Source organism: Carassius auratus, chromosome 44 (genome assembly GCF_003368295.1).
Source record: "Carassius auratus strain Wakin chromosome 44, ASM336829v1, whole genome shotgun sequence".
Classification (NCBI taxonomy): Eukaryota; Metazoa; Chordata; class Actinopteri; order Cypriniformes; family Cyprinidae; genus Carassius; species Carassius auratus.
In genome coordinates, this window is record NC_039286.1 from 3,803,277 (window position 1) to 3,814,626 (window position 11,350).

Below are 11,350 nucleotides of genomic sequence, written 5' to 3' on the forward strand. Positions count from 1 at the left end.
TTACAATTAGTCTTAAGGAATGATGGAAGTTTGCTGAAAATGTATTCCCCTTCAGGCCATCCGAGATGTAATGCTACATTTATCCAAAACTGGGGGTAAATTTTCACTTTTGGGTAAACTATTCATTTAAATGCAAAGGGCATCAAAATAAACCAGAGGGATGTGCTTAAGGGCCACAGAAAACTGCAAATTCTCTGTTTTCTGTAACAGAGTTGTAAAGCCTAAGGACGATAAAGTGCAGAAGACAAGAGTTTCACAGCATTCAACTCAAGCTAAAGCACTGCACTAACTCCCAATCAAGTGGCAAAAGTTTAATTCAGAATATCATCTGCACACAGAGTCCATATAGAAACGACATTACAAGAACGTTGATTGTAAAAACATTTTGCCTGGAGAGCCACTGTGAAAACACATTCACAGCAAGCAAACAGATAGGCCTTTTATTCAATAGTCATAACATATTTATTCGTATTTACAAATTTGTACAGTCAAATCCATACAAAGACACAAAATGAGACATCCGGATAACTAAATAAATACTGTAAACGTGTGCTGAGTGACACAATCACCAGAACACTGCTGCTCTGATACATGGTTTGAATTGAACTGAATACAAACAGTGTGTGTTATAATGCATCTGCGATTATCAGCTAAGAGCTAAAATGCACTAAACGGATTTGCCCAAAAATAACTATATTGTAACAGTGATGCTTGTTTTGTCAGTTATTTTCTCAAATGGAGTGTAACGTTAATGCTTCCCCCCCAACAAATTAATTTTTCCGTTTATGGCTCTCCAACAATACCATTAGCCACAACTGGCTGGAAGAACTGAACTTGAAGGGCATATTTATTCAAAAACCCTCCAAATGTCCAATCAATCGCATACAAGCTGGAGGGTTTACTAGGAGTGCCCAGTTCCTCACATTGTCCCGCTGCACACGGAGCGGTCCTCACATCATGGGAAGATGACTGAGAAATCATATGCTTCTGCTTCTCTAACACTATAAAACTTCATGCCATGTCAGTTCAGCTCCATGGTATCTTTCTTGGCATGTGAGTCCTCAGGTTTTTTTTTTTTTTTGGCGTAAGACAGAGAGAGATGTTGGTTGAAGACAAATGTCAGCGTCACCGACTGATGTCGCGGTTGCCCTCCCAGCTCTTGCCGGAGCTCTGGTCGGCGCTGCTGATGGTGCTCTGAAAGAAAGGATGTCTCAGGGCTGCAGCCAGAGTGAGACGCTTCGCCGGCTCGTACTCCAGCATGGCCTCGATTAGATCGAAGAGCTGGTGATGCTCTTCAGCTTCAGACAGAAGATATCTCTGAGAGAGACAAGAAAGATGAGAACATTAACTTACTTCTAAAACAAATTTAGATCCACTATACACGATTACATTTGCTTTCCAGGCCAAATAAGGTCATGTATATAAATCAAAACTTTAGTAATAAAGTTAATAAAGTCTATAGTTTTACAATAAATTTTTTTGTTTTTTTAATTGCACAAAATTGTATACATGTAAAAAATTTATTAAAAAAAAAAAAAAAAAAAAAAAAAGGGGAAGCAAAGGTTGAATCAGAAGACTTAAATATCCAGTCTGTTACTTACCCGTAAAGGTTTACAGTTTTCTCTGACGTATCGTCCTGCTGAAGAGTTCTCGTCCCAGTCCAGACGTCCACGATAAAAGTATTTCTGTTTCCTATGGGATGGAGAAAAGATCATGTACGTAGCACAAACTGCTGTGCATGCAAGAATGAATGACATGTAAACTATGCTTTTTCAGAAAACTGACAGTTACTAGCATCAACCACTTACCTAGTCTTACGAGTCATACGGGATGGAACAGGGCCCAAAATTCTCTCCATCATGGCTAAATGCTCCCGATTGTCATGAGTCTGTGACATCAAAAAAGAAAATTCAGATCGATGAGCACTGCATATTTAGATTCTTCGCACATTTTAGACTCTTGCTACACATTTTTGGTGGGTTTTACAATACAGGTATGACATGTTCCTAAACAGAGATCGGTGCGTGCTTGAGGAAGAGAGAACATTAGTCAGCGCATCTGAGGTCAAAGGGTTAATAACAGGTGTTTGGCTTTAGTGTGCGTACGTGGACACATGTGACCCTTAGAGTCTACCTGATCTTAAGCTGCTTAGTGAACATAAATAAGAGAGGTAGACTGTGTGGACCTGCTGTCATGACTCAGAAAGGTGGGGGAAAAAGGAAGTAGTTAGGCTAGGTTTTGTACCTGGAAAAGAGTGAAGCCGAGGTAGTACTCAAAGATGATACTGCCTATACTCCACACATCACACGGCTGACTCCAGCCCAATTCTACAAGAAAAAAACATTTGGTATAACATTGAGTTATAGAGTCATTGAATGGTGGCATCATGTTAATGCATCAAACTTGTCTACAGTACATTCAGTCAGCAGCAAGTGTGCACACTGTTCAGCTCGAAAACTGCTAAAATCTCATCTCAAGTATAATTCTCTGCAATGATTGTAGGTGAATTATTCAAATACATTACCACTGAATATGTTTGAGGTCAGTACATTTTTTTTGTTTGTTTGTTTTAAAGAAATGAATACTTCTATTAAGCAAGGACACATTAAATTGATCAAAAGTGACAGTAGAGGCATTTGCCAGAAAATATTTATTTCAAATAATTACAAAAAAGAAAAGAAAAACTTTCTATTCAAAGAATTTGGTAAAAAATGCATTTTTTTCCAATAAACAAAACTAAAGCAGCACCACTGATTTTAACTAAGTAATGTTTCATAAGAAACAAATCAGCATATTAGGATGATTTCTGAAGGATCATGTGACACTGAAGACTGGAGTAATGACGCTGAAAGTTCAGCTCAGTGATTACAGAAATAACGTGCATCTTAAAATAAATTAAAATAGAAAACAGCCATTATAAATTATAATTTCACAATTTAAATAAATAAATGCCGCCCTGGCGAACATAAGAGACAATGTTTAAAAATCTTACCGACCCCAATATATTTAAAGGTAGTGCACATATAAATAAGATCACCCTCTACTAACTCATTTATATTGACAGCAAAGACACATACTTCATAACAGATTATTTCAGAAGAGATTAAGGATGGGTGTCAGCTTTCATGGCAACCAGTCTTACGTTGGACAATTCCCTGCAGTCTGCTGAAGTCACCGTGGTCTCTCGCTGGCTCTAATTAAATTCTTTGTGGTGGAAAGGAAGAAGCTAATCTGCGTTGCTGCAGTGATTAACTCATTCTAGTCTTGTCATGTATATGCTAACACCACCAGTGATTAGAATTCAAATTTATGTCCAGGACGCTGTGTATTGCTCAAACAACATGTTTGGACAGCCACCTGGCATCATCATCCTTACCTAGAATAACTTCAGGTGCTCTGTAGTGCCTGGTTGAAACAATGGTGCTGTGGTGCTCATGGTCAAATGTAGCGCTACCAAAATCCACCACCCTCACTGCCGTGTTCTTCACAGTACGCTCATCTCGCTTCTACCAAAGAGAGGATCTATATTAGTGGTCAGCTAATGGGGGTTTTGATACACGATGTCAACTTACAGAAAAATATTGGTTTGGTTTAAAGCTAATGAAACTCCTCACCTTCTCCACATTGTATGTGATTGTGAAGTCAGAGTTGACAAACAGGATGTTTTCTGGTTTCAGGTCTGTGTGGGTCAATTTGTTTTCATGCAAAACTGCAAATAAGGAGAAACAGACCAAATCGGCATATTTACAAATAATATTATACAGGACCTGCCCTTTAATGCATGCCAAATGGAGTGCAACATTAGGGCTGTCGCGATAACCGCAATATTGCAATACCGCACTATTGACAAGCAAACCGCAGAGGAAAGATAGCAACTGCAGAAAACGCGGCAACCGCAGTGTTCAGTTTTTTTTTTTTATGAGGCTGTAGCCTTCTTGTTTTTTTTCAATTTGTCACTGTGCATTCAATGTTAAATAAATTAATGATACAATATGGTTACGACTGTAATTTTCTCGCGAGCCGTTGTAGCTGTATGGAGCTTCGTTTGTTTTGAATAGGTCGGCTAAAACGATGGGAGGTGCTCGATCTCGTCCCAAAACCTAATGTCACGTCGCCAGTTTGGGAACATTTTGGCTTTCAAGCCAATGAAAAGGGCGAGCCAGCGAATATAGATGAGCCGATACGCAAAATTTGCTGCAAAAAAGGTTCCTGTGATGCGGCAATACATCTAATTTGAGGTCATCATGGTTTAATGTACCAATACAGTGATATTAACAGACCAAACTCACTAAACATCATACTAATAAAGTATCTATAAAAAATCAGATGATCCCTTAATATGAATTCAGCACGTTTAATAACAAGTTAAGCCTTTTCCTCTCATAGAAAACCATCATAAGGCTTAACGTGTTATTAAATGACTTGCATTCATATTCAGGGATCATCTGTTTTTTTTTTTGTTGTTGTTTTTTGGTACATCGTATACTTTATTATAATGTTTAGTGAGCTTGGTTTTAAAAAATGACTGTCTTAGTACATTAAGCCACATTAAGCGTTTTCTTATAACTTTTCTATGGGAGGAAAAGGCTTAACGTGTTATTAAACGAGTTGCATTCATATTCAGGGCTCATCTAATTTTTTTATAGATAATATACTTTATTAGTATGATTTTTTTTGTGAGTTTGGTCTGTTAATATCACTGTCTTAGTACATTAAGCCATGTTAAGTGTTGTTCACGGTAAGCGTTTTAGATTGTCCCGTCATCCAGCGCAGCTGTCCCCTCAAGCATGAGGTCGTGGAGCAACATCAAAAAGAACAGCTGAGACCGGCCGACAGTTAGGAGTAGCTGAAGCCTTTGCGAAATCTGTAAAATACAGCCGTGAAAGTAACAACCATACCTGCTGAAGTCACGGACAACCTCCGCGTCAGTGCCCATACCCAAGAGAGCGTGAGCAGATAACATGCTCACACGCTTTCTGCTTGAGGAGTGCATCTACTCCTCGCGAATCCACTGTCCTGGTGAGCCAGTGGTGGCACGATAATCAGTCTAGATTTCCACTGCCGTCCAAAGTCGCGCGCAAATATGTGCAATACATGTTAGAATTGATTTAATTTGGGAAAACACCTGTTCTTGTTGCTGTTTGGCATTTAACAACAAACAAAATGTTTTAAAATGTCTCTCTCTGTCAGTTAAAAAAGCAACAATATATGCAAATATACATAACTCAACGATAGAGCTTTGTATGCAGCAAAATCAGGATAAATTAGGCATGTAAAAAAAAAAAACGGCGGTAATACCGCATATCGCGCCATTGAGCCACCCATAATAATCGCAGGGCAAATTTCTTAACCGCGACAGCCCTATGCAACATCTGCATTATCTGTGAAAAACTCTCATTCCAACTTCAATATGATTTTTGAAAAGTGCGTTTACTTACACTTGACAGCTAAGCAGATCTGGTAGGCCATATGACGCACTTGGCTAATGGAGTACGGCAGGTAATTGTTTTCTTTGAGGAAATCAAAAGTGCTGAGAGCCAACAGCTCAAAACTGATACACATATGGCCATGATAGTCGAACCAGTCAAACATCTGCACACACAGACTAAGAATCGAGAAACACAGAAAAGAAGACAATATTGTTTAAGTTATCAATACAGTGGTTTTTGTTAAGACTGCATGTAGATGCTCTATAATTTAAGTACTGCATGTACAATTAATCCAAACATGCTGAATTTCTGTTAATTTTGAAAAGACTGTGATCCAAACTCACTTCTTATTCTCAGGATCCTTCTCATTGATTCGCTCCAGTACGTTGATCTCCAGCCTGGCAGCCTCTTTGTACTTCTCCACATTTTTGATGATCTTCAGAGCGATATGTGCTCCACCCCTTAACCAAGCAGAAGAGCATACACATTTTCAGTCTTGTGGAAGTAGTAGTTGAAATGAACTACTTTGACGGGAATGCAGTAAACAGAAGTCTTGTTTGTTGTAAAGAGACAATTAAAACTGATTATCAAATGCTCACTATAGAGCAATAAAAGCACTGGGAAGAGATGGTACTGAACATGTTCTTAAAGGAAACATAAGCCTACAAGCCCTTGCTTTTCTTGCTGCCTATAATATTCACACACTACATTTCCTGGCCCCAAGAGCAAATATTTCTCAGCCTAACAGCTACACAGACATTTTAACAGCCAAGCAACACTTTTCATTTGAAGTTCACACCCATGCTGGTTTTGTAATAAAGCAACTGATTGATGGCTAAGAGATGACGCTCACCTGCGATGATCAATACACCGCATCACCCTCCCGAATGTGCCCTCACCCAAAGTGCTGACAATCTCATCTAAGAGACAAATAGAGGGAGAAAGACGTAGAGAAAGGGGAGGGGAGATGTAAAGAGAGCAATTAGACAGCACATTTAAAGACAAATCCTAAACAAGCTTCCTAGAATCACATTTGTAACAATAACTGACTATTTATTTGGGTTAACCTTAAAAAAAAATAAAAACGGACAAGTGTCAATATGCACACATTCGAAAGGAATAAAGTAAACAGTTTTTCCAAGAGAAAGAAAATTCTAAATTAATTTCAAATCTAATTAAATAATTCTAATTCAATTGAATTAAATCTGCATTTCTAATAAAAAAAAGGAAAAATAATTGCCCGACGTGGACATTCAAGTGGCCTTAATTAGATAAAGTTTAACTAAATTATTTTAAAACTACGGGATTGCTTTAAGTCAATTGGAAAACTACAAATTACTGTATCTTTTATGAAATATGACACGCATAGTCACTCGGGAAATAGTGCGAATGTCACAGAGCAATCACATGATTGATCGACAGCATACGATGTAGGCGCGATGTGAATCTTGATGCAGCTAAATGCTGCAGCAAGACCAGAATAAAACGCACATTATGGAGACGTGGAAAAGCTAAATCTGGGAAGCTGGCAGTCAAGAATTAAAAAAAGGAGCATAATTCTTTCACACAGCAACACAAACAGCCCAACCCCATTGAAAAGAATAAATAAAGGAGCTACTAAAAGACATGTTGGACATGCCTTCCCCCTTGCCTGTTCCGGCAAAAGGGGAGAACATTCTAAGGCAGTATCATCACCACCAACATCATGATCATGACCTCCTGCCCTCCCCTGTGTGTGTCTGCTGTGTGCTGGTACTGATAGGGAGAAAGGTTACGATATAGGAGTAGAGGAGTAGTAGTAGTGGCAGTGTGTACATCTCTCTTGCAGGACGTCGCCACTCCGACAGATCAGGTGACCCTCCTCGTCGTCCCTCACACACAGCGCCTGTGTCCCGCTGTCACTCCGCTGCTTCGGCCCCAGCCAGGGTCACAGGTCAGAGGTCGCAGAGGGAGGAGGGGAGGTGGGTGGAGCGGGGTGAGTGGAGGGGGGCAGCCGTAGCCACGGCGTCGAAGATGAGCAGTGTTGAAGTTGTTGTAGGTAGGTTTGGTGGTCATGGGGCGATTCGTTTGACACCACGTGAGGAGATATATATAACGATAGGGATATAGTGCAAGGGATCAAGTCAAAGATAACATTTTACCCCTCCCTTCTTGCTTGCTTTCATACACCCCCTCATCCCTCTGCCTAGCAACCCTGACAAAAAGTCACAAAAAGCAACCTGCATCAACATTTACTCATAGAAGTGCACATGAGTAAAGGCATTGCTAACTCACAGCTATTACAGCCAAAGCAAAAGATTGCTCTACTGGAAGACTGGAAATCAAATTAAAAAGAGCTGAAATTATTAAATAACTTTATATGCTTTCATTTTAAAAACATCTAAATTGTGTGAAAGAGTTATATAGGTGAGTAGACAGAACAAGATAAAGAATGGATATCAGATATTAATTATGGAGGCACTCCCAACAAACCTATTTACTACTAGAGCCTCACTATAATGCTACAGATGGGGCTAATTTGATTATTAACACTGAAAGCCAACACTTGGACTATCACTATTAAAAAAAGACAAAACGTCAACCAAAAAAAGAACATAAAACAAAGGAGTTCATACTTACCAAATCCTGGGGCTGTGGAAAAGAGAAGCGTTATGGAGAAAGAAAGAAAGGAAGGAGCGTGGAGAGGTAGAGATGGGAGAAAGGATTTGGGGGAGGGAAAGAGCAGGCTTGGGTATTGAAGTACTCACCGAGGACGATGGGCTATAGGACCTGGTTCTACGCCGCCTTCGTTTGTGCTTACGCCTGCTGCCTTTCCTCCGGTACGAGTCCTCACGGTCCCGATCGCGGCCCCGGCGGTAGTCGTAGCTGGGCGAGGTGTCGCGGGAGTAGTAGTTGCTCGGCGTCCTGTGCTCCCTGTCCCGCTCGCGGCTGTGGTCCAGGCGCCGATAGCTCTCGCCGTAGTGTCTGTCGTAAGGCCTGCGGTCTGAAGAGCGGTTGTCGTAGCTGAAGAGAAGAGAAGTGCCATTTAACACTACAGAATCACAGAATGATTTCGGTAATCACTGCATAGGCTACTTGCTGTTTTTTAATCAATATTCCTTAAGTTATAACTAAATATATTAGAGCTGCCTTTGCAAAATAATAAGGACTTTATCATGTTTTCAGGTTTAAACATTCACCATTTTGATTGCAAATAAAGTCAGTGGTGAATGTTGCATATATATATATTGAGGATATTCACATCTGAAAAATGATTTCTGAGAAATCCAAAAAGAGACTTCATCTCATGCAGAACTACTTAATACAATAAATGTACCATGTGTTAATCAAATAGCAATTTATTTGGGGGAAAAAAGTGATTAATAATAAAAAATAACAGTTTCTCTTACCTAATATGTATATTAAAAAGCAAGCTTATTATCGTTATTATTACGGAGTATGCAAAAAAGTAAATATTACTATTGCAATAATTTTCCTTAAAAACAACTGCTATCAGCTTGTGTTTTTTGAGCAGTGTAAGGCATCAAGCATTGGTAAAAAATGAAAGTTGGGTCAATGCTTCCAGGACATGATCGTACCTCCTGGATCGGGCATAGCCGGGATTCTGTCTGTGTCCTCTCCCCCTCCTCTCCCGTTCACTGCTGGAAGAGAACGTCGGTGAGCGGCGATGCCGAGGTCTTCTTCCTCGATCTCTGTCCCGCTCCCGATAACGATCTTGGTAGCTGCAGTGGCTGGCCCTCTCCGAGGACGGGTACCGTCTGGAGTGTGGCATCTGCACAAGATACAACATATATTTACATTTACATTTATTTATTTAGCAGACGCTTTTATCCAAAGCGACTTACAGATGAAGACAGTGGAAGCAATCAAAAACAACAAAAAGAGCAATGATATATAAGTGCTATAACAAGTCTCAGTTAGGTTAACACAGTACACGTAGCATGGGATTTTAACTAATATAATAAATAAAAAGAAAACAGATAGAATAAAAAAATAAAAGAATAGAGCAAGCTAGTTAGAGGTCTTTACACATACACACACACACACATACATATACAATTGCATAGTAAATGAAAAGAAAATAGAATACAAAAAGATTAGAAAGGTAGTTAGATTTTTTTAAAGAATAGAATTAGAATAGTGAGTGTTAAAGTTAGAGGGTCAAATAAAGATGGAAGAGATGTGTTTTAAGCCGATTCTCTATTTATCATATATGATGATAAATACGCAGAAAATTGATTTATATACACACCCTTTTTTTTTAATGGACATCGGAATATCTTAAAAGTAAAAGCTGAACTACATGAATATTTAAACAGCATATTTTAAGCAAGACAAGAACACAAAACACATTTTAACAATATTCTGTTTAAGTAGGGAACCCTGACACACATTTATAAAGTCACAGACTAGTTATGCTCATACACACACACACACACACAAAAATAGAGGGGGTGAGCAGAACTACTATTTTGTATTATTTTCTTCTAAAAAATTAAAATAAATAATAGTTAAGATAGTAAGCTTTTCACATGCTGGAAAATTTCTATAATTCAGACATATAATCTAATCAATAATGAGTATAAAGAGGAAAAAGCAAACAACCATCTTAGGTTTTTACACTATTATTTACCCAGGGACAAGAGTGTTTAAAAAATACTTTAAAAATCCCATATGTGGGCAGTTTATAGAGGCAGGTCTAGAACAGATCTTAAATCACCTGAAGGACAGACAGAATGAGACGTTAATTTAACATGGGGAAATCAGAGATTTTAATTAATCAAATTTGCCACGTTATTTTCTATTGTACGGTTGACACACGTTAGTGTTAAGCAATACTGAATAATGGGCCACTGCGATCTGCATCGAAAGATGCATCGAAGTGTATATTGAAAATTAGGGATGAAAAAAAAAATTAGGGATGATTTGAAGCTGGGATGCTATTTTGAGCTGGTTTGTGCTGGTCCTAAACTGGTCTATAATGAATAAATCATGCCTCTAAATATATCAAGACCCAGTTATTCGAGACAACTTCTATATTTAGAGAAGACGCAGACCGAGATGTGTAACAAGTAACGTTAAGGAAATACCAAGAACCTCGAAATGAACGGTAGTAATGAACGTGAGCAGATTTTATTTAACGACATTTTCTCAGAAACGAATGGATATGTTAACCAACTAACGTTAGCTTAAGTTGTTTTTCATCACGATTTATTTTACATTGTAACAGCAGGGAATCAATTTATTAGTCGTCTATTTTTATAAAATTTGCAGCAATGTCGATCAATTACATGGCATCGTAACGTTTGAGAACAACAGATAAATATAATATTTTTCTAGCTGACTAGCAGCTCTTCGCGTCGACGGCCATTTTGAGATCTTCTAATCTTCAACGGGCCATTTCTCAGATGCTCGTTCGTGGGTAATTCGGCTCTGATTGGGGCCAAAAGTGTTAGACAGTAAAAAATATGTTTTGTAATCACCGTCTTAGCAGCCAGCCCTGTCCGTTTATCCCAAAGAAAATCCGTGTTGACGCTTCGCCTCCGATTTTCTTACTCGGGCCCAATGAAGAAAAAACAACATCCGGTCCCTCCTCCAACCGTCTATATACGCGCGCGTGCTATTTGCACATCCGACGTAAACAACGCAATATTTATTTATTCCGTGATGATGATCCCCAAAAAGTGCAGTAACCAAGTAACAGTAACCACAATGTCCTCACAAAAAAAAAAGAAAAAATTAAAAACAGCTTCTTTAATTTTTTTTATTTAACCCATATTTTACCAGGAATAATCCCTTGAGATAAAAATCTCTTCTACCAGGGAGTCCTGGCCAAATATTTGAAATATGTTCTTATATTTGAAAGCGACTCAGCTTTTTTTATTTTAAAGTAATAATGATTGTAGTTATTTTATTATGTT

At 38.6% G+C, this 11,350-nt stretch overlaps 1 protein-coding gene across 3 annotated transcripts; it reads right to left on the minus strand.

The window, feature by feature from the left end:
• Window positions 1-296: 296 nt before the first annotated feature.
• Window positions 297-11,061, minus strand: LOC113062167 (dual specificity protein kinase CLK2-like). Of its 3 annotated transcripts, none has more exons than XM_026231801.1 (13): window positions 10,913-11,061; window positions 9,008-9,201; window positions 8,177-8,432; window positions 7,245-7,335; window positions 6,283-6,349; window positions 5,774-5,890; window positions 5,439-5,605; window positions 3,615-3,709; window positions 3,377-3,506; window positions 2,245-2,327; window positions 1,809-1,888; window positions 1,602-1,692; window positions 297-1,317 (listed from the first exon to the last, which is right to left on the minus strand). In XM_026231801.1, exons 2-13 carry the CDS (start codon window positions 9,199-9,201, stop codon window positions 1,126-1,128), a joined length of 1,563 nt encoding a protein of 520 aa, XP_026087586.1. In that variant the 5' UTR covers window positions 10,913-11,061; the 3' UTR covers window positions 297-1,125. The 3 variants fall into 3 exon arrangements, with proteins under 3 accessions (XP_026087586.1, XP_026087585.1, XP_026087587.1); XM_026231800.1 differs by having other exon boundaries at window positions 7,245-7,338; XM_026231802.1 differs by lacking the exons at window positions 7,245-7,335; window positions 9,008-9,201; window positions 10,913-11,061 and having other exon boundaries at window positions 8,177-8,413.
• Window positions 11,062-11,350: the final 289 nt, after the last annotated feature.